This window comes from Sinocyclocheilus anshuiensis, unplaced genomic scaffold (genome assembly GCF_001515605.1).
Source record: "Sinocyclocheilus anshuiensis isolate Anshui unplaced genomic scaffold, SAMN03320099.WGS_v1.1 scaffold267, whole genome shotgun sequence".
NCBI classification, from domain to species: Eukaryota; Metazoa; Chordata; class Actinopteri; order Cypriniformes; family Cyprinidae; genus Sinocyclocheilus; species Sinocyclocheilus anshuiensis.
The window spans coordinates 2,953,189-2,978,184 of NW_015552637.1; the positions used below are offsets into that span (position 1 = coordinate 2,953,189).

General features: G+C 36.0%; 1 protein-coding gene across 8 annotated transcripts in view; it reads right to left on the bottom strand.

Moving 5' to 3' along the window:
* Nucleotides 1–24,996, bottom strand: part of LOC107666800 (oxidation resistance protein 1-like) — a 172,470-nt gene that overhangs the window by 22,180 nt on the left and 125,294 nt on the right. For all 8 annotated transcript variants that reach the window (XM_016458246.1, XM_016458243.1, XM_016458247.1 and 5 more), the window contains 5 exons: nt 22,138–22,245; nt 19,466–19,582; nt 5,855–6,007; nt 4,275–4,459; nt 1,515–2,152 (listed from right to left, as the gene is read on the bottom strand). In XM_016458246.1, coding sequence (XP_016313732.1) covers nt 1,515–2,152; nt 4,275–4,459; nt 5,855–6,007; nt 19,466–19,582; nt 22,138–22,245 — 1,201 coding nt within the window. The remainder of the gene's footprint in view (nt 1–1,514; nt 2,153–4,274; nt 4,460–5,854; nt 6,008–19,465; nt 19,583–22,137; nt 22,246–24,996) is intronic.

A 24,996-nucleotide genomic window follows, 5' to 3' on the forward strand; every position in this document is an offset into this window, starting at 1 on the left:
TCGGCATTGTTTATTATTAATTATGTTTACTTGTTGTAGTAGCAGCAACTGCAAAAACAGTCTCATGGCCAGGAAAAAATGTGTGGCCGAAATTTTCTCAAGTTACCAGCCATTGGCAGATGTTGCAAAAAGTTATAGTTTTAGGCCCTGCTTGCATGTGTAGAAATTAGGACAAAAGTATTGTAATTTCCCTAGTGTAGAGTAAGATCAAATTGTATACCTGTGAAATACTCATTTTCATTTATTTTACAGTGTAATTATTTTACAAAATATAGCTATTACTGTCATAGGAATAATAACATAAAATTATTATTGTTATATTCTAATTTGTTTGGCTTCCAAATTCATCGGTGTGAGTGCAATTTAGACCGAGACACTATATTATTATAACTAAAAAGAGGATTGAGTCCCCTTTAAACAAGTATAAGTCAATTCACCAGCTCTTTTCTTCGTTTAGTTTGCACACTGAACCGGTGTTGGAGCTCTTAATATTGAACTCTCAAAGTGCCCCAGATAGATGAATTTAACTTTAAAATGTACAAAATTTTCTTAGGGGGGGCATGCCCCCGGACCCCCCTAGAGGATCCGAGGTCCACCCACCACAGTCTCACAAAATCCTGTGGGAAACACTGTATATATATAAAAAACTGCTCATGCTACATGTGTGTTGTATCTTTGTTTGTATCATGCAGTGGTTGGTTCTAATTCCAAACGGCATTTTTTATTATTAAATATGTTTACTTGTTGTAGTAGCAGCAACTGCAAAAACAGTCTCATGGCCAGGAAAAAATGTGTGGCCGAAATTTTCTCAAGTTACCAGCCATTGGCAGATGTTGCAAAAAGTTATAGTTTTAGGCCCTGCTTGCATGTGTAGAAATTAGGACAAAAGTATTGTAATTTCCCTACTGTAGAGTAAGATAAAATTATATACCTGTGAAATACTCATTTTCATTTATTTTACAGTGTAATTATTTTACAAAATATAGCTATTACTGTCATAGGAATAATAACATAAAATTATTATTGTTATATTCTAATTTGTTTGGCTTCCAAATTCATCGGTGTGAGTGCAATTTAGACCGAGACACTATATTATTATAACTAAAAAGAGGATTGAGTCCCCTTTAAACAAGTATAAGTCAATTCACCAGCTCTTTTCTTCGTTTAGTTTGCACACTGAACCGGTGTTGGAGCTCTTAATATTGAACTCTCAAAGTGCCCCAGATAGATGAATTTAACTTTAAAATGTACAAAATTTTCTTAGGGGGGGCATGCCCCCGGACCCCCCTAGAGGATCCGAGGTCCACCCACCACAGTCTCACAAAATCCTGTGGGAAACACTTAAAACTATACTTAATGTACTCACACAAACTCATATATATATTCATTAAATAAATAATTAATTAAGCATAACACATAAATGTATTAAAAACCTATGACCCCTTTAAAAGGTGTTAATCACAGACCGGTCAGGGGCACAAATGGCAGAAGTATTGAAGAAGATGTTGCCGTACCCTCAGCAGAGCTCAGTCTCTGGCTGCTCTTAGACGGTTGGTCATTCTCTCTCTGGGACTGCTGGACGCTCTCTCGCTGTTCCTTGGCTTGTTGCATAGTGTGACTCTTCCACATCTTCCTCAGCTCCTCTACATCCGTCTCTGAATCTCGGGTACCATCTCGGGTCAGTTTAGCCCCATTGGGGCTGCTTTCCTGTCCCGTGGCCTCCCCTGCTCCAGGGGCCGAGCTCTGAGAACCTGAGGAGGGGGCGACTCCTTCGGTCTGGCAGTGGGGTGGTTGCTGGTGGTCCCTGCTGGTGGCTGTGCTTGGCTGTTTCTGGCTGGGTTGTTTGGGCTGGGCAGTTTCGCTGGTTGGTTCTTCCTCCTCCTCCTCCTCTGTATGGCTGCCCTCAGCCGTCTGAGGTTCCTGGAGGAGGGTCTGCACGGATTGGGACGAGGCTCCTGATGACTTGTCCTCCTGCTGTAGCTCCTCTGTGGACTGCCGCTCCTCCCGGATGGGCGAGAGCTCTGACTCGGTGAAGACGTCCTCTGAGATGGAGCCCTCTGTGCTGCGGGGGGCAGTGCTGGCGCTGTCATAACCCTCCCGCAGACGCTGATCCGTTTGATGAGAGCTTCCAGAGAACACAGCTTCAAGATCCCTGTGGCACAAACAGAGAGAATGAGAGATGCACCTTTTAGAAAATGAATATTGCACATGTAAAGGTGTCTTTACTGCTCTATGATGTGGCTTCTGTTCAATCTCACAGTATTCTTCAATGGTAATAGCATAAATAATCATTCACAGATACCGTTGTATGCACTGCACAAAACTTAGTTATGTCTGCAATTACATTAAATAATAATAAAAAAAAATATAAGAACTGCACCATTTAAATGTTAAATATCAAACTATTTCTATTCTATTTACTTGTTTTCTTTTTATTTATTAAAAAAGCTTGACCCTCCAACACTAGCATTCTCTATTTTTTTCTATTCTATATCTACTTGTTTTTTAATGATTTTAAAAAATAATAATAACTTGAGTCTATCTATTCTGTTTCTTTTCTAACTACTTTTTATTCTTTTTATTTATTATTGGAAAAATGGAAACTAAATTAAAATAGTTGTTTTTAAATGTTATTGTTATTTAAGCTTCAATAATAATAATATGTAAGAAAATAATAATAATAAAATGTTATTATTATTCTTACTATTTAGAAGCTTCATTGAGTTTTCTCTGAAAATGGTAAGGGTTTAATCAGCCCACATTGTAATGCTCCGTAAAAGGAAAAAAAATACATTTTTATTATTATTGTTATTATTATTGTTGTTGTTAATAAGCTTAAGTAATAATAGCAATAATTTTTCCTTATTTTACTCACATTATTATTATTATTATTTTTAATAATATATAATTATGGACCGAACTGGACTCAATAGTTATATTATTATTGAATTCAGTTATAATAATAATAATAATAATAATAATGATAACAACGCTAAGAATTATTGTTTCTTAATTTACTTTTTTTTTTAGAATCTTCAATATTTGAATTAAAATATAAAAATAAAGATACTGTAAAAACTGTGAAGACTTAATACTACAACATAATATAAGCCCACTTTCTGAAGTTGTGTGGTGTTGTGAAACTTCCGCTGGTATTGTACCATAAAATATGAGGTAATGTGACAACCGTAGCATGCTGTGCATGAAAATCAACTTTTGATTTTCTTATGCACTGTTTCCCACCACTGTGATGCTTCTGTGTCATATTAAAAAGTCTAAAATGCACAGACTTCTTATCATTACTTGTCATGTCAGATGTGGCTTCTGTACTGCAGTAAAGCCACAGCCTGAGACATCTGAAGCACAAGGGCACAATGACGTGTGTCTGTCTGGATGGTACGTGGGAAGTGGATAGAAGTACATAATCAAAACCGTTTGGAGCAATTAATAAGAGTACAAGCCAACATAAAAGTGCGTAAATGAAAAGTAGGTCCCTCTGTCTGTACATCTGCACGATCAAAGGCGTCTATGCTTCACATCCACAACTGAGACCCTGCAGTGAACCCCGTCTGACTGATGAACCAACCAACACAGCTCTGAGCTGAATAAAACACATCATCATTCATGAACCAACAGAGGATATAAATATCTGGGGGTGGAAACGCTGCTAAAATCATTAACCTCTTATTACAAATCGAAATGGCTGAGTAATTCAGACGTAGGCGGCTGAATTCAGGCTTCATTAACCTTAGAGTAAAAATCCATTTCCTGTATAATAAAGCTGAACGGTGGATATCTGAAATAATCGTACAGCAGCGTGGTTCCTCATGCTCACCGCAGACAAAATACCGATTTGTCACATGAGAGATCTTCAATCTAGATAAGACATCTGAAGATGAATCCAATTAATAACATGTAACGCAGCTGCAATTTTCACCTTTCATAATCTTTCATAATCAAAACCATTAGTCTGGTGGCTCAAGTCATTTTTATATTTTTGTTTTCTTTGGCCTTTGTGCCACCTACAGGAGAGCGAGGACAAGAACTTTGGCATGTGAATCTTGAACGATTAATAGTTTTCCGATTTGATTCGAGAACAATTTTTGCAAATTCAGAATGATTCAATTTAATTTGTTTCAAAATGATATTCAATTTTGATTAATTATTTGAGTCTGTATTTTATTAAATGCATTCATAGGATAATTTAAATACTAGGCAAGTAAAAGACAAACAGCTATCTCTGTGCTGTGACGGTATGAAGTGAGAGGTCTTACGGTGCTATGGAGTCACGGATTTTGCTGTCTGTGATCTCTCTGTAAACGGCTGCAGACTGAACCTCATCCAGGGGACACATGATGCCATACTCCTCACAGCCTCTCTCCAGAACCAGAGGGTCCGTCCGGTGAGGGTCAAACATGATGTTGTTGGGCGTCACCAGCAACACCCCGCTAACAACACCCTGAGACACAGGACACAAGTACGTCAGATGATCAGCCACATGATTACACATCATGAATTATACCTAAATAATTGTTTATATATAAAATTATATATTTATATAACTATATAAACAATAAAATGTAATATTTTCTATTTGATAAAAATTAATGTTTTTTTATTTTTATGAAACACATTAACGTAAACACTACCGTTCAAAAGTTTGGTTGGTAAAAGATTTTATGTTTTTGAAAGGCATCTCTTATGCTCATCAAGCTATTTATTTGAGCAAAAATACAGTAAATGTTTCTATTTTAAAATAGAAAGCAAAGTTGAATTTTCAGCATCATTACTCTAGTCTTCAGTCACATGATCCTTCAGAAATCCTTCTAATATGCTGATTTGCTGCTCAAGAAACAGCTTATTACTATTTGTCAATGTTGAAAACATTGCGCTGTTTAACATATATTTCTGGTGCAAGTTAAAGGCAATTTTTGATCAACAGGTGAGTATGTTGAATCAAAACATTTAAAGAGGAGTAATTTCCTGACAACTGAAAGTGCTACAAAGCCCACTGAATCATTCAGACGTTAATACTGAAAACACTGGAAGAATTGTCAGAAGACTTATGTCTTTGCACAAAAGATGACAGTGGTACAAGAGGAATGTCAAATCATTGTTTTAAGTATGAAAACAGCAAAAGTAACACAGAAATGTAAAAACAATGGACTTGTGGCAGGCCTGCACTTTAAGCTTTCATTTCGCAATTTTTTGCCAGGAAAAGAACAGGAAAATGCCAAGCAAGTGTCTTTTTGACACTACAGTGAGAAGTGCCTGGTTCCCACAGTGAAGTTCAGTGGTAGTAAAGTTTTATATAGACATGTATGAGTGCTGAAGGTGTGAGGGAGTTTATCAATGCTGTCATGAATTCACACACCATTGAGTGATTTAATCATTCAGTGAAGAATCCATCAAACTGATTAAGACAGGTCTGAATTGTTTTTATTTGTTGGAATGATTAATTACAATAACTGGCTCATAAGAGTCACATGTTTGTAAATCAGACCACACTGGTCACGCCGTAGCTGTTCAGTGAATTCACTCTATAAATGCTGGGGTGAATGTCAGGGCAGGCATGTTTTGACTGTGAGAGAAAATCATCTTTGCACTAACATCATTACACTCGTCAGGCATAGAGTATTCACTAAGGAGAACAGATCAGAGCTAGAGACAGCAGCTCAACTCCTACACTTGAAGCAAAACTTGGAGCTCCTCACTGTTTTACAGTCTTTTGTTTCCCCAGAGGACAGAGGAATAGCAGGGGTCTTATTAATGACTAAACTGTGGACTCCTCCATAAATTAACTTTTGTGCAACTTCGGAGCCGTTGCCACTAGTAAAGTCGAACGCTGACTCACCTTGCCGTCTGTGATGTACTTGCAGTTGATTTTGAGGAACTTCTCTGTCAGCGCTTCTTCTTCCTCCGAGGTGGAAGAAACCACACGGGAGGGCCGCAGTGCAGAGAAGACAGGAGGGGCAGGTGCATCGGCGCGAGGTGGACCATTGGAGTCCTGAGAGACAGAGATGGGACAGATTACAGCGAGAAATAAAGAAACAACAGCCACTCGCCCGCATCACATTGTCTCCATTACATAAAAATTACTTTGGTTATTATATGATGATTAAGTTTCTGACACAATGGCTGAGGGAGAGGAAGCAAATTTGACATCTTTCTCTCGTCTGACCAACATAATCGATCTCTCTATATTTTATTTTTCTATAGTGGATTATATGGTACAGACTGTATCAAAGCAGCTTCACAGAGCTAAACACGAAATAGCAGAAGCACTTATGGAAACTCCGCTATAGAGACAGTTAAGATTCTGCTGTAAAGAAGCTTTGAAAGACAATACTGTCATTATTTAGCTCAAGTTAGCTCAGATCAATAATAGTGTGAAGTTAATCGATCAGCGTCAATGTTGCAAGATGTGATTCAGCTGTAAAGCAGCTCTACAGAAAACAACAGTGCCATCATCCAGCTTTATTCAGTTCAAGTTTTGTTCTCATCCAGTGGTGTCATATGGGTTGTATCGATGACAGAAATCGAGAAAAAAAACCTTGGGAGAAACCAGGAGCAGTTCTCCTTTGGCCTAAGCGAATGAACATGTTATTGATTAAGGTATGTCACACCAGTGTTAGGTGGGAAAATGAAGAGTTAAAAAGAAAGAAAGTCACAGAAACGCTAGAAAATCATGGATGTTTTGTTGTACTACTGGGGCCAATTTAGTGGGGCAAATGGGAATACATTTGTTGTAGTTTCCATTCACCACTATAAAAGTTTCCCAACTATGAAGACTTATGAGAAACCTGGCAATGTGAAAAAGGGTCCATCACAACAGCTATTTTTACTACAGTTAAATCATAAATTCATATAGGATCTGCAGAAACAATTTTTTTTTTACATAACGGTTTATACCACAGTTGTACTGTGTAAAAATAACTGCAGTAACTATGGTAATTTGGTGGAAACTATGACTGTAGGAGAGAAAATTGCTAATGAGATCTCCAATATTTCAGTCTTCTTTCAAGAAATTAGATTATATTGAGAGTAAATGTACTTTTTGTCTCATGCTTATATGCAAGTAAACTTATGTCTCCTCCAGAGTTTCAAAATAGATCTCAATGTCTTAAATGGAGCTCAGATTTTCAGCTATGTCCCCAAAAGTCAGAAATCTCAATTTGATTATGAGATTTGAAATATTTCTCAATAAATTCTTCCAAGACTAAATCATCTAAGCCACAATTTATAGCTCTCTTTATGTCAGTACTTGTACTGTATGCCAACAACCTAATTTTTGTTAGATTTGTTCCTCCTAAGAATGTAATGTTACAGTAATTTGATGTTTATTTATTTATGTTTATTTATTATGTACTGTAGATTATATACACTACCATTCAAAAGTTTGAATGGTTGGTACATATAATTTGTAACAATGTAATAATTTGTAACAAATTATTAAATCAGTCCATTCAGTCCAAAATATGAAAATAGAAAAAGAAATGGCTCCAGCACAATGTATATAATTCATTATAATATTACAAGAGTTTTCCATTTCAAATAAATTAACTTTCTATTCATCAAAGAACCCTGAAAAAATTATTTCCACAAAAATATAAAGTATCGCAACTGTTTTAGCATTGATAATAACATGACATAGTTCTGAGCAGCAAATCAGCATATTAGAATGATTTCTGAGGATCATGTGACACTGAAGACTGGAGTAATGATGCTGAAAATTCAGCTTTGCATCACAGGAAAAAATTACATTTCAAAATAGAAATAATTTTAAATTGTAATATTTCACAGTATCACTGTTTTTGCTGTATTTCTGATTTAAATAAATTAAAATTAAAATTAAAATTGGTGAGACTTCAAAAACATCTTACAGAGCCCGAAACTTTTGACCAGTAGTGTGTCAGTGAAAGACTAAATAAAAAACTGAAAAAAGAGAAACTTTTTGGTCTCCTCCTGGACTGTCTCTGAAACAGGAAGCAGCACAGGACTCTGGGTAGTGGTGTGTGTGTTAGAGGAGGCATGAATACTCACAGCCGACAGCGGGAGCAGAGAGTGGGTGCTGGGTCTCCTGCAAACACGACCTCCTGCCCACAGCTGTCTGCTTCCCTCCGACACACACACACACACATCTCTCAGAGCTGACTGGAGCAAACTGACACTGATGCACCAATGCTGGGGTAGTGACTACACAAGAGACCACTGACTCTTGATCTCTCCTGCTCTTTCTTTCTCTCTATTCAGATCTGGCAGTGACAGTGTTTACAACAGAGAATCTGTCACAACACATTACAAGGCTTTTGTGAAAATCTTACTACTAAAACACACTAAGACACAATTAGACGCTCACCACTATTTATCTCAATAATAGTAATTAAAGGCAAAGGTACATGATCAGGATACTTGAGTGCAATACCGATATTTTAACACTATAATTAGCAACATTTTTCAAAGACATCCTTTACTCATGCTTCAATTAATTATTAAAAGGATAGTTTATCCAAAAATAAACATTCTGTCATCAATGAAAGTCAGTGAGGTACAATGATGTTTTTGGACCCCAGTAAAGGTGGGGTAAGCGATTTTTAAAAAAATGCTTTAGAAAACTGATTCGGGCCGAATAGCAAAACAAACTTGTAGCCAATCAGCAGTAAGGGGCATGCCTACTCATGATGTGGAGGAGAGTGCGCTTAGTGCATAGGACGGACATTAGCCAAGCCGAGCGACAGAAAGATAGAGATGGCGGATAAAAAGCAAAAGAGGAAAACGTCTGTGGAACAAAAGAAGGCTTAAGGCAAGGATTAGGATCTGTGTAAATATCGGATCAGCTTTCCAGCGCTGGAGAGAACTCAAGGAGCGGAAGGCCTGCGATCGGACGTCGAGGTTGCTTTGTTTCTTCTCGATAGGTGAGTAACACTGTGTCTGCGCCGCAACAGAATTTTAAATAATCGTTTTCTATTTTTTTATTTTAAATATATATTTTTGAAATAATATAAATATAAATATTCTATATTATAAATAGAAATATTTTCTAATATAATTTAATTAAATTTAATGGCAAAGCTGAATTTTCAGCATCATTACTCCAGTCTTCAGTGTCACATGATCCTTCAGAAATCAATAAACATTCTGTCATCAATGAAAGTCAGTGAGGTACAATGATGTTTTTGGACCCCAGTAAAGGTGGGGTAAGCGATTTTTAAAAAAATGCTTTAGAAAACTGATTCGGGCCGAATAGCAAAACAAACTTGTAGCCAATCAGCAGTAAGGGGCATGCCTACTCATGATGTGGAGGAGAGTGCGCTTAGTGCATAGGACGGACATTAGCCAAGCCGAGCGACAGAAAGATAGAGATGGCGGATAAAAAGCAAAAGAGGAAAACGTCTGTGGAACAAAAGAAGGCTTAAGGCAAGGATTAGGATCTGTGTAAATATCGGATCAGCTTTCCAGCGCTGGAGAGAACTCAAGGAGCGGAAGGCCTGCGATCGGACGTCGAGGTTGCTTTGTTTCTTCTCGATAGGTGAGTAACACTGTGTCTGCGCCGCAACAGCTAAAGTCTGCCTAGTACACTGGACGCGACAAAGCGACCGTTGAAAATCATTTGAAATGTGTGTCAGTATGTCATGAATAGAACGCAGCAGCAGTTTTCTGTCAGGGATTTGTTGTGTAATGCCGCACCGCATCCAGTGTAGATCATAGATATGTATATATATCTATGGTGTAGACAGCATCACTGATTATAATGAGTTCCATAGTATTTTCACTCGCGTCCGGTGTAGACACGGTGTAACATTGGTTTTGCTTTGTTTCACAGAACTAATCGTTGCCTGGGTTGCGTACGTATGTGTGGGGCGGAGCTATCAAAATAGGGGCGAGACCCTTTTGGGGTAGAGGCGTGTTTGTTTTGGTGATTTCAGATGTCAACATTGGCTACCAGAAATCACTTACCCCACCTTTAAATTTCACTGTATGAAAAAAAAAATGCAGTTCAATATTTGTCAAAATATCTTTAAAAATGTTTATTCTGCAACCGTTATAGATTTGGAATGACATGAAGGGAAATAAATGATAAGAGAATGTTCATTTTTGGGTGAATTGTCCCTTAAAATGCACCACAATGACAATTACCACAAACTATTCACATTTTTAGAAATATTTTAAGAAAAATTTTAGATTTCAAATTTAGAACATTTAGAAAACATATATAAACACTTTTCAAAGATGTGACACAATGACAATCACAATCTGCATTTCTCAATGCCATTACTGTAGAACTGTATGAAGTGTACAGTGATATACTGTGATATACAGTGTATATTAGTGTTACAAATGTCTTACATTCCAAATGTTTGGGGTTGGTAAAAAATGTTTTTTATATATTTTTGAAGTATCTTATGCTAAAGACTGCAAAATATAATAAAAAACATGAATAATAATTATATATATGTCACATGATCCTTCAGAAATCAATATAATATGCTGATTTGCTGCTCAAGAAACATTTTTTTATTATCATCAGTGTTGAAAACAGTGCTGCTTAATATTTTTGTGGAAACTGCGATACATATTTGTATCTTTCTCCACTGACGTATTCTGACAAATTAACACTTTTTGCAAACAACAGCAGTGACCAATTGTTTAGGAAGGCTCTTAAAACCATGAAATTGACTTATATTTGTCCCCGATCTTCTGCCTTTGATGTTACAGCTTATAAATCACACACAAAATCTGCGTCAGGACACTATAAATAAAGACAACATTTTTCCACATGTTCAACATTTACAATTAATATTTATCATCCAAACCACTCTCACAAAATCTTCCCCGACAAGCACAGCGTTCCCACCCTCCGGCCTCGACATCGCACATCCTGCGTGCCGTGACAGACCGGCCCACCCTTCAGATCCCAGAATAAGCAACCAGAGTCAAAACATGCCTTCATGAAATCCCGTTCACAGTTAACACTCCCCGCCTCTTCCAAACACAGTCTCTCCTTCTCTGGCAGCCCAGGAAGAAGGCGTTCGTCTCGCACAGCGCCGGGAGGAAGGATGCCACCAGTGTAACGTGCATGGAAACGCAAATAGCTTTGTGTATTTCCACGGCTTGCTGTTTATAGCTGGCTTCATTATCAAAGTCATTATTAACCACCGGAATACAAAAGAACATGCAGTGTTCCCAGGAAGACGTTGATTAGGAACTTAGTAAAAGTTTAAAAGAACAAACGATGTCTTCCCTGCATGCTGTAGAGCTTAATTTAGGATTTAGGGAAGGATAAACAGATCTGTATCTGTGCTAGGGATGTGGTGAACTACATAATTTAAAAACTCTCTAGTCGGTATGTTTTCTGAACTACTAATAGACCAGTAGGTTTAAAAAAGCCCTGTATAATTGGGCTGGACAGGGTCATGTCCTCCAGACAGCAGTCAGACGCATTTCTTAAAGACCTTGTAGATTTTAGTCAATGAGGGTTAGCGATGAGGCCTTCTACATTCTAGTGTATTCTCTTAAATATTCTACTAGGTTGAAAAAATTCATTTTTGGCACAAATTTATGTAAAGTTGCTTTGGAAAAATGTGCAATGTGCCATGACAAATAATTTTTTCAAATAAAAAAATGCTAAAAAATCAAAGAATGACAATCCATTTTTACAAAAAAAGATATTAACAAATCATTTTATGAAGAAAAACTTAAAATAAGCCATCTTTAAAAATATAACTGATATAAAATGAATTAAAAAAAAATATAAAATGAAACAAAATTGTCATATAAATAAAAATGAATCATTTTTACTAACAAAAATATTATATTAGATTATATTAAGAAAAAAACTGACAAATTAAAACCAAATGCCATTTTTAAATAAAAAAGTTATTTTACAAATAAAAAAGATACACAAATAAAAAATTAAATGTCATTTTTACAAACAAAAATGTTATAAAATGAAAAATACAATAAAAATAATTTGTACAAAAATATAAACAAATAAAAAATGACAAGTCATTTTTTCAAGCAAAAATATTATATGAGAAAGACAAGTGATTTTTACAAACAAAAAGGTTATAAATAAAAAAGCAAGTAATTTTTATTTATATTATTGAAATATTATATTAAAATAAAAACTGACAAGTAATTTTTTTTTCAAAGCAAAAATGTATATTAATAAAAAGATCTTTAAATTTTTTTTTTTACAAAAAATAACCCCCCCCCCAAAAAAGAAGTGATTTTTTACAAAAACGCTATATTAAAAAAAATAATAAAAAAAAATAATTCTACAAATAAAAATTAAATACAAAAAAAAAATGAAAATTCAGTTTTACAAAAATGATATACAAATAAAAAATGTCAAGTCATTTTTATAAACAAAAATGTTTTGTTTTCAGACCAAAAAACATAAATAAAAAAAGTGAAGAAGGTGGCAATCCAGAATTCAGATTAAAACAAACTGACTCTAAAATGATGCTAGGATCAATTCTGTATTGAGACCTAAAATGTTTCTCAAGTTGTCCATTGTTAAAATAAAGGGCATTTCTGGCACTCATTTGTCCCAGTAGCAGCCAATAATGACATTCAATCTTAACAGACTGACTCTTGCACAGGTGGTCAATTCATAAACAACATTACCGCACCAGATCACAGCAATCAATGCAACTCAATTACTGCAACACAAGGACTGACGGAGCACAGGCCAGACTCAAGCACACGATGATAAAGTCTGCTGCACAAGAACAACAGCTTCTGAAGTCTTTGGGTCAAGAAGAACATGCATTCAGTGCTTCTCCAAGAACATCTCATGATTTTTACCAAAGACCTCTGGCTGGGTGATCTTTCTATTCGACATGGAGGAGGAGAAAAAGTGTAACTTAATGTCCTCTAGGCCATCTGGAGCTTACCTACGCTGGGTTGGTTTTACACGGCCCCGGTGAAATCCAGCCTGGAGGAGACCAGTAGCTGGATTTAGAACCTAAGCCTGGAAAAAGGCCACTAACCCTGACTGCAGAGCTGCACATGTGGGTGGTTGGCATCCATGTGATCATTAGATCACTGCCGGACTGATCTACACTCCACACACACCTTTACAGTACTGTTCAACTTCACACACAGCTCATGTTCATGACTCATGTGCTATTAGTCTGAAGCAGTAGATGGGCCCTCAAATGCTCACGTAGCCATTATTATGAGAGTGAGTAACACGGCAGAAGGACGCTGTCAGCTGACTCTAATATTAACTGAGATCAACAACAGTACTTTGAATTAATTGTCATCTGTGGATTTGTTTATATGCAGATGTTTGCTGTGAAATATTACGACAATAACCCACAGCTCCATCTGGTGACCAGAAATTGGTTCTGCAGGGGAAAAGCCAAAATCTACCTGACAGATGTCACTGAAATAGGTGTCTACATTCTGCTTGGAGCCATTCACATCCTTAGGTTCAGAAATGATTTGTTTCTATGGCAACGCACAAGATCCCAAAATGGATCCATATGTGGTTTTGTTGTTATTGAAAGCAAAATACTTAATGACTGCATTAATTTATATCTGTGCTCTTGCAAAATATTTAAGAGAAAAATAAAGTGGAAGTGGATATAGTGAAATGTAGAGGTACATTACTGTTCAAAAATGTGAGGTCAGTAAGATTTTTTTTTTTTTAAGAAAGAGGTCTCTTATGCTCACCAAGACTGCAATAATTTTGTGAAATATTTTTACAATTTAAAATAACTATTTTCTATTTGAATATATTTTAAGATGTAATTTATTCCTGTGATGCAAAGCTGAATTTTCAGCATCATTAATTCAGTCTTCAGTGCCACATGATCCTTCAGAAATCATTATAAAATGCTGATTTATGATTATAATATTATAATATGCTGCTCAACAAACATTTATTATAATTATCAAGGTTGAAAACAGTTGTGCCTGCTTAATATTTTTGTGGAAAGCATGAAATTTTTATCTTTGATGAACAGAATGTTCAAAAGAACAGCTTTTATATGAAATAGAAACATTTTGTGACATTATAAATGTCTTTACAGTCAGTTTTGATCAATTTAATGCATCCTTGCTGAATAAAAATGTTAATTTCTTTTAAAAACAAAAATTCTTGAGACTAAACCTTTGAATGGTACATGATGTCACAATGAGCCCGAAACTCACCATGAACACATGCACAGTGCAAATTTAACATCACACATAACCTCTGCTGATCTGAAGAGTTTCATGCTGTCATTGACTGAAGCAAAGCACCACAAGAGTTTCTGGGTATGAAATCAGACCAGACGAGTAACACTGGGACAAAGTCACCTTTCCTGGTGTCAGCCAACACCAGCAGCCACTGGTAATTAACACTGGCCATCTCTCTAACACACACACACACCGTCACCGCCAGTCTCTCACTCCCTCTCGTCTTCTCGTGACGCAGACTAAATTTTAGCATACAGCAGGAAGGGAGGGTGAGACCAGGATGATACAAGGCAAAAACTCCTCAGGAGACTCAATTCAAAGTCACCAGATTTCATAAACAGAGTCAATGCTGCTTGTATAGTCAGACTTTCGAACATCGGCACAAAGTCTGATCCACTCTACAGCTTTTTCTGAACAAGAACCGCCCACTTAAGACAGCTCAAGACCACATGACTGACATGCAATACGACCAATGATGTATTTATTTGCAATTATATAATGAATAATTTTTTCTTTCTTTTTCAGATATCAACACATCAATACACAAATTGACATAAAGGAGTAGAAAATATTATTGATTACAAACCAAATGTTGGTAACCAAGCCATTGACTTCTGTAGTATTTCTTTCCATCCTATGGAAGTCCGTGGCTACTGTCAACTGTTTGGTTACCAACATTCTTCAAAACATCTTCTTTTGTGTTCAACCGAAGAAAGAAACAACTTGAGGGTAAGTAAATGATGACAGAATTTTCTTTTTTTTTTGGTTGAACTATCCCCTTCAAATAGCAGGGGAAGAAAAAAAAATACATTTAAATTAATTACTTAAGACGATTGAATAACAATAAATAACTTTTTAAAAATACAAACAAATTAAAATGAATGAATTAATGACTTTATAAACAAACAAACATATTTACCACAGTATTTAATTTAATCTATTTTAATACACTAAAATAGATAAAAAATTATAAATAAATAAAACTAAACAAACACACAAATGCTTACACATTCCTCAACATATTCCTCTACCATGGAAGTAGCCTACCTGGCTAATATAACTACTATAACACATTACAGCAGCATCCACTTCTGAAAGCAAATAAACTGCACCGTGGTCAGCGTTCACTATTGCTCTTCATTACACACAAACATGCCAGGGCATCCGCTTTAATAATTAATACAAGCCCAGTCTGCAGCACCGCAATAACGGTTCCATAATTAAAAGATCGTTACAGTCTGGGAAAAGAGCTGTTTGCTTTACTGAAGTGCTTTCTTTACTCGACTGAATCAAAGCGCACCTGGCTGACGCTCACCCTGCCGTGTCTCTGGAGGCCTCTGTAGTGTGCAGGGAGAAGGCTCTCTGGCTGTGGAGGTCAATGAGCACCGCTGCCTGTTCTGAGAGCTGTCTACATAGACACCAGCCTTTTAAGGGTCAGTACAAGGCAGAAATAGATGAACACAAACGCTTCTATCTACACAAGCTCCATTTTGTCATCAAAACGCTAGACAGTAATTTATAACACAAGAAAGTAGGTGTTGCATTCTCAGAATTGCCACAAGGGGTGCTCTACTGAAAATTGACATAGTTTTCTTCTACACTTAGTTTTCTCTTTCAGGCAGAGTTGCCAAGTCCGCGTATTATACACGACTTTGGGCTTCTTTTTTTGTAAATCCCGGGTCGCGGTTTTTTGGGCTTATTTAAAAAAATATGGTTGCTTGTTAGGGAAATCTGACAAGCAACTTCGTTTCTTTATTTATGTTCGCCGTATTCTCCAATGCATTGACTGACACTCTGTCTCCCCGCAGCCAACCAGTGCAATAATATAAGTGCTGCAGCGTAATCTGCCAAATGTTCCACTCCCTCATTGGAGAAAAATCACGTTCAAAAAGAAGGCGCGTGACGCTGTAATCCAAGCAATGATAGAAGTAGACGTAGAGGAGTGGGATGACTTTCTTTTAGCCTAATTTTAAATTTTTACAATGTTTTTGTAATGTAATAATTATCACGGGCTGTAATAAAAAACAAGTAGTCCTATACTACTTACATACATTTAGTTCGAATAGCCTATATTTTACTAGGCTATAAATATGTGGCTATGTTACAGCTCCCCTTTGAAGCTCTCGCGTTTTCCTCCTTTTCCATCTCTCCAATCATATTCTGCTCATAGGTGTTCGGAGATGAGTTTTGTTCCCACTTTTGTTGCCGTTTGCTGATTCTTGTAAAATAGCTTCTGTTTTTGCTTTTCAGATAAAAGAGTGGCTTCAGTTTAATATGTTGCAGGCTCATTTATTGGTAATAAATAATTGATAATAAATAATATTGATGATAATAAATCATCCCAAAAAAAAATTGGACTTGTTTTGGGCTTGTTTTTGAAGCTGCGGTTACTTATTTGTCTCGCGAGAGTTGGCAACAGTGCTTTCAGGTCACCTACTGTTAGGGTTGAGCAACAGTTTCATGGGAGTTCATGCGTTCATGAGAGATGCTCATGAAAATCGCATTCGATTTTTTGCACAGCCCAATGAGCAAGTTAATAGTATGTTTATTGTTAGCTACCTGATTAATAATTAATAATACATTTAGTTTAACTGCACAGACATCTGAAAGTAATATATTGCCGCCTTGAGTACTGAGGCAACACAAGAGCATACATTACATACATTTTTAAATTACTGTTATTATTTTTTTAGTTATTTGGTATATATGTGTCATAATTGGATATTTAATTGTAGAGAATTTATCTGTATTATTTTTACTTTGAAACGGTCTTTGCCATCATCTTACACTTTACTTACACTTAAATTGCTGTTATTTTTTTGTAATCTGATAATATACATGTTATTATTGGATATTTAATTGTACAAAATTTATCTGTACTATTTTTACTTTAAAATAGTTTTTGCCATCATCTTATGTTCACTTAAAGTGAATCTATTTGTAATATAATTAAATCTCAAAATAAATATACATTTTATTGGATGCACTGTATTATATTTTGCACACTGTGTTATAATGTTGTGATGCACTCGATTTTTAATTTTTAATTTCATTTTAGACAAATAGGTTATATAATTTTAATACTGGCTAGTAAACCATTATCAGACAAAAATAAAAGAAAATAATTACTTTTTATAATTATATCAATGCATTCCTAAAAGTAAGTATGCTTAGTTACTCACAACTGATTCTAAAAGCATGTTAGAAAGCCTAAAATGTGATACTCTAATAAGCATAACAGCATTTTACTTAGACTAAAGAATTTTTATCAGGACTTTTCAATATTGAATGAATTGTAGGCTTCCATATATAAAATATCTCTTGCATTCTTGAATGAATTTTGTTACAGAGCTTCTTGAAATGCATTCTGGGATTGCTCTCTCTATGAAGAGAGAAGAGTCTTAAATTTTGTCTAAAACAAGGTGCCGTCATGTCAGAACATGCACGCCTACAATGCTGTCTAGGTAGGCAGCTGACTGGATTTTGGAGCAGGTCAGGAATCCTCATTTGATTCCCAGTACAGCACCTGTCTCAGACTGCTAGACAGATCACAGCTTCCTGTTCCCAGAGGAAAGGTCTAAATAGATATGTGTGAAAGAAACCAAAGGGAAAGGAGCATCTTAGGCTGAGCGCACAAGTGGGCAGGTTTGCAAACGGCACCGTCGCAGCAGTCACTATGGAGACCAGGAGGCAGCGAGGTACATTGGCCTCTTTTTTTATAAGATGCTGAAGGTAAAGCCTTTTTCTGCAAAACAGAAATTCAACAGCAAACCTACTGACAGCGTGTAACACGAGCACAGTTGCTCCACAGGAAAAAAGAGATGCTATACAACTAAGCCTGTGCAATAAACAGAATATTCCATATTTTTCTAACAATATAAATTAAGCAATTGTAATGTTGCAATTTGACCATTAAGTTATCTTATTGTCATTAAACATTAAACTAATGACAAGAGTGAGTCATTAGACAATTTTTATATTTTTAAAAATAGATTTTATTTTTTAAATATATATACAGTACATAATTTACATATAGTAATTAATGAAATATATTTAGTTAATAATAAATATATATTTATTAATATAAGTACACACACACACATATTATTATTTTAATATATTTACTATATTAAATAATATATTTAATGTTTAATACTTTTAATATATTTAATTATATATGCATTACATATATCTCTCCTTACTCTGTTTATGTGGTAAGTGAAATTTTATGTACTGTAATGTAACAGGCAACCGTTACACCATGTCTACAGCGGACGCGACAGTTATCAAGTCGCGCCGCATCAGCTAAAGTCTGTTTACACTGGACGCGACAAAGCGACCGCTGAAAATCATTTGAAATTTGTGTCAGCACGTCATAAATAGAACGCAGCAGCAGTTTACTGTCGGGGATTTGTCGTGTCGTGTTGCGCCGCGCCGAATCCAGTGTAGACAGCATCACTGATTATAATGAGTTCTATAGACTGATCTATATATAATAAATCTCTATTATAGATCAGTATATATAGTATAAAAAATAGAGTATTTTGTCGCGCTACACTGCTCGCCTAGTAAATATAATGTTTGACAGTGAAAAACCACAGCCTTGAGCCAGGTGATCTCAAAGCCCGCTCAAAAGCAAATTTACATAAGTACATCTATTTGTGTCGTATAAATATTTTATGTATCCACTTGTCCTTCTTTGGTAACTATTAGATCAACAGTGATATAATTGCCGTATTTAAAGTGAAGTGTGTAATTTGCCATGCATTTACCAAGTTCTCAAACAGTTTTCCTGAACACTTACTTCTAGTTGTCTCTGCAGACAACTGGGATACTTATGGGTATTTTACCAAAAAATTACACACTTGCGCTTTAAAGATGAACTTGTTGACCTTTAGTTAATTTATTAAACAATTACAGCTCCTATTCGTCTGACAGACACGGATACCTCGACAACATAATGGAGAGTTTTTCTGCAAGACCAGCATTCTTCCTATCAGCTGATGGAAAACAAAGCACAATGTTTCCTGACTAACAATGAACAGCAGCATCTAATGCTGTCAGCTCATGATTTCACTGTTCCATTAAGTTTCTTTCACATGAATCCTGTAAGCCAGAAAGCATAAGATACATAAGCTTCTGGAAAACAGCCAGAGATCCTTCAGTGTGAACTCATGGCACGCTTGGGGCGTGCGTGTGTGATTGTGAGAGAGTCCCTCCAGAGCACAGGTTAAATGATGAGGCTGTGTGGTATGAAGAGGGAAATGTCACATACCGTGGTCACTTTCTCCAGGTCAGCTTCTGAGGAGGTGGGGGAGAGAGGGCTGCTGGGACTGAAGGAGGGAGAGCTGCCTGCACTGGACACGTACTCTGGATCGGGAACATACAGAACCTGCAAGCACAACCGCAGCGTAACGCTTCACAAACACCAGCCAGATACTGCATGCATGAACGGAACGATCACCACACACACACACACACACACACACACACACACACACTGATCTAGCTATGTAAATGAGAACCTACTGTACCACAGACCTTTACTGTTTTTACATAAAGCCACAATTTTCATACAATTACTACAATCTGTTTGCATTTTTATACCTTTTATTAAAAATGTATTAATTATTAATTTTTACCTTTAAGGATGTCTTAAAAGTTTTGCAAAAATAATTTTAGGTAAATTCAGGGGATATTTGTCAGCAAGTTTGTCCCCAAATGTAAAAGTAAAAAAAGTCAAACACACACACACATAGACAAAAGTTTATCTAAATTATTATCCATTGTACATGTTAAGGTGTACTGGTATTTACCCAAGACTTCTATTATTTTTTGTTTGGGCTGTCAATTGATGATTGATAAATAAAACAATATAGTCATAATATCAATTAACACAAACGATAATTGACTCATCATTTTAAATAAATAAATAATCTGTAAAAATGTTCCATTGAGTTCAAAATATTTTTTTAGAATTGAAGTAGAAAAAGATCTGTTCTGAATCTGTCATACAGTAATGGATAATTAATAGCATATTTAAAAAAAATGTAATTAAAACTTTCCAAAAAATGTTTTAAAAATATGTAATTTTTAAATATATTTAATTCAAACTTAGTAAAATAACTTAATAAAATAGTAATTTTTAGAAATATTTTATATATTAAATATATTTTGCACATATCTAATTTAATGTTACACATTCAATATTTTTCCCCAAAAGTTCCCCAAACGTTCACTTAAGATATAACAGATTATGTTTGTGTGAATACTTAAATATATTTAGCCTGCTGTAAATCTGTGTATATGTGTATCGGGATAGAGCGCCGTCGGTGTCTGTCGTCTTTATGCGTGCGCTTCGGATGAGAGGTACTCCTCTCAGAAAACGTACAAATAAAGATACTTTTAGATGTTTAATTACTATTTGGAGCACTGGGATCGCTAGATGAGAGCTTAATGAACTCATTTTTGTGAAAATCTCAAATTCGGCCAAAATCGACATTTTGCACTTTTTCCGCTTGTAGCTCAAAATTAGCCCATGAGCATTACTACTCATTTTGCCAGCACGGATCACACACATATATATCAAATCCACTTTAATTGTATGAATTAATAGTGGATTTGATATCAACTCAAACTCAAACTCAAACAATACTGTAATTGTATGAACTCAAATAATACTGTTTTTGTGTTACGGAATGTAGTTTTAAGAGTTTTTAGGCGAGAATGTACTTGTTTAGATTTCAAATGTGTGGTTTGTTAATAAAGATAACGTCTATTTGAAAATCTGCTTCGATGTTTTCGGACATGTTAGCTCCAGGGTGTCAGCAGCCTGTGGCCTTGTGCCTAAGGCCAAATCACAGCCGTGCCAATATACAGCCATACTGCATGGCTAATTGTGTGATATTGCTCATAAATACCAATAATAATAATAATAATAATAATAATAACACACACACACACACACACACACACACACACACACACACACATATATATATATAGGTAAAATCATGGTCACCAACTTCTCATGGTAATTCTGTCATACTCTCCTGAACACAAAAACACTCACATACACACATTTTTGATGAAATGTTTTCTCTCATGCCAAACTGTTAAAGTACAGAGAATAAATCAGTAATCAAACGTCTGAAAGTTCACTGCATCAAACATGATCTCTCCCGGTGCTCCTCAGATCTCTGAACACAGAACAGGCTCCACTCGTGTTAGTTTGCAGGGCAGTGGAGTCAGTGTTGAGGAGCTGTTCAGCGGGCCGAAGCGCTGGGGGAGGATTACGCTAATGGAAGGAGCTGCAGAGTTTGGTCACGTGATCTGTGCTGAGAGCCCTCCAGCTGTACTGTGTCAGGTGGCGGTCGACCATCTCCAGTGCCTGACTCTATCTATTACCCTCTCATTACTGCGCTCGCCGCCACGTGAATATCAACGATCCGGACTTCAGCTTTGCTTAACATGTATTTGTGAGGAGATGACGAAGCAATACTGGAGCTGTTTAGCAAGAGATCTTTCATAACTGCTCATGCACTGACTGGAACAGAGAAGTCATTAATCACTCCATCTCTCTGAGAGATATTATCTGGTTAAATGTCATATTGGCCAATAATTGATAAGCTGCTGCACTATATTAAACAGTGAGAGATTGATTCTTTGTTTAACGCTTGGAAGAGATCTAATGGTGAGGGAGTGAAGCATTGTAATGAAAGTCCGCAGAGAAAGCCTGTCATGAATTCAGTTTAGAGTGTGTGATTTTTGTAACATCATAGCCACATGAAATGGCATTACCAACCTTTTTACTTCTGTAAAGCAATGCGTTTCAGAGTTTTTCAGCACACGATATTCAAGTAGTAAAATCATTTTTTTGTTTTAACTTAACTGAACTAAACTAAAATAAAAAACACGAAACAGGAAATTCAATGGAAAAAAACACACCTGACCGGGAACCACATTTCTGGAGAAGAGTTTGTTGAGCTGAACAAGTTCGTTGGGAGTTGTGTCAAACTTCAGCGCGATACTGTTCAGAGTGTCCTGCGAATCCACCTGCACAACAAAAGCACAAAAACATGTAAAAACAAGAAGAAGAAGGGAGAAGAGGAAGACATTTCTTTAGGTTCCTCTTGGTGTACACAAGGTGGATGTTGTACACTACCGCTAAAAACTTTGGGGTCAGTCACATTTTTAAATATTTTTTAAAGAAGTCTCTTATGCTAACCAAGGCTGCATTTATTTGATCAAAAATACAATAAAACAGTAATATTGTGAAAATTTCTATTTGATTGTATTTCAAAATGTAATTTATTCCTGTGATGCAAAGCTGAATTTTCAGCATCATTACTCCAGTCTTTAGTGTCACATGATCCTTCAGAAATCATTCTAATATGATGATTTAGTGCAAAAGAAAGATTTTTTTATTTTTGTCAGTGTTGAAAACAGTTTAGCCAGCAGACCCCTATCCAGCAAAATAAAGTAAAATAAAATTAATATGCCACAGAGGGTGAAAAGCTGGTTTAAATTTGAGAAAATAAAAATTTGTGTTTGACACTAAAACAAAGTGAGAAGACAAAAACCTAACAGCAAGAGAAATGCTGCATGGTGTGAACATATTCTTCCCCTTTTGCACGTGTTGTGTGGAACTTATCACTGCATGATCAATTATACAAAACACTGACATGCGAAATTCCTCCTATACTCTTCATACCACCACATTACAGTCCTCTAAACATAAGCATCTGAGGACAGTCAGATGACCATTACACTGTAGATAATGACTTAATGTCAAGGATTCTACATACTTCAAAGTCTGTCTGTTTACTATATCATGAGTCTCTCATGTGAGAAGGGCAGTGAGATGGACAGATCAAGGAGACACACACACAGGAAAAGTATGCAAGCTAACCATTTACATTTGTTTTGTGTTTGGAACAGGTTTGGAACAACTTGAGGGTGAGCAAATGATGAAAAAAATAAATTTTTTGGATAACTAACCCTTTAACCACTTCCCACTAAACAAAGAGCACTGAGTTTTCGAGAAACATGAGCACTGTGTTTTCGAGAAACAACATCAAGTTAAAAGAAGTTTAACTCTGAAAAAGATGCCTCAAGATCCTTGTGATTTGAACACAAGAGCACATCCTGTGTGAGGACAATCCAGAGAAAACATATAAAATAAACATAGTTCTTTATGACTGAAATGGTTTACGTCAGCACACAGAGATTTCCCAGCCAGTAAAAAGCATCAGCATATCTGATACCATTCCTACTCTGAATCAGACTTTTGTGAGTTGTTTTTCTTAGAGAATGAATGAATTTGCACAGAAGTTTTCTGGTCGTCTCCAGATGGGAACGTCAGTAGTCGATATTCCCAATGCCCCCACACTAGCGGCGTCCTTTCATCCCGTCTGTCTGTCACAGAACATTGATTCCCTGCGAGAGCCATTTGAAAACGGTTCTTCCGTGGGCTATTTATTTGTAGCTTCTGGACGCTTCATTTCAGAGCAAACACAACCTGCCTTCACTGGACACTAATGCCTGTAGTTGTTAGATGGTGAATTTATGATTTTCTCTGCAGTCTAGACGTGCACTATCCTTCTCGCCCGTGATTTTTCCCTCCTAATTCAATCTCAGACTTTAGCAGGAAGTCCCGCTGAGGTCTGTCATCCTCTTTCTAAAGGCAGGCGTGGATAAAAATATCACCCAATATACAACACGAGCGGTGCCAGTAGAGATGTCAGCCGTTGCCAGTCGCTTCTGCTCGGAAAAAAGACACACACAGCAGTAAGAGTCATCAGAACAGTCTAGACAAACTCAACATTTTCCAGACATGGGTGGCTCAAGGTTCCTTCTGAGAAGTAGGAAATGTGTATGGATCAAATGAAAGTCAAATGCATTCTTGTTTGAGTTTGTAGTCTACTGCATACAAGTCAATGTCAACAGAATCAACAATAAAACTATAAATTAATGCAAAGATATGTACAACTAGTAAAGAAACACCAGAGCGCATCAGTCCTTACACTGGCTTCCTGACACATATGAGTATCAAGGTTAATAATCTACATAAACAATTCTTCTGGCAAGTAGTATACTTCTTTATTATAACTATACACTGCTGTTTAGCTACTTGACACTTTAATAGAATCTGCAGGCAGAGGCACATTTTACAACGGCTTCAAACACGGCTCACCCATTCTGAATTTAGACACGTCAAACTCTTAGGTCATTAGGATCAAGACTAGTTATGTCTAGGGTTGGCTACAAACATCATGAGACAGTGTTTAGCTCTTACACCACCCTAAAGCTGGGAGCAGCTTACATGAGTTCTCACACGTCTCATCAGAAGCCATATTCTGCATTTCTGCATATATAATCTGATTATTAAAGTGCTCTACTTGTACATTTTATTACACAAAGCATTATATCCCTTTAAATTTATTTTCTATTAATTTTTTAAAATTTTGTAAATTTATGTGTATGTGTTTTTTAAATAATTTATTTATGCATTCTGTTATCTTATAATATGGCATCCATTAGGATCCAGCAAATGTGTTTTTCAAGGCCAACGCCGATTTAACTTTCTTTAAATGCTTTTAAATCATTTTATCGGCAAAACGGTTTTGAAAATGACCGATAACCATGAAAATGCGTAATATCGGCACCGATAATTGGTATTATACTGTATATATATATATATATATATATATATATACACACATACAGTACACACACACACACATATAGACTGTATGTATATATATATATATATATATATATATATATATATACACATATATATAT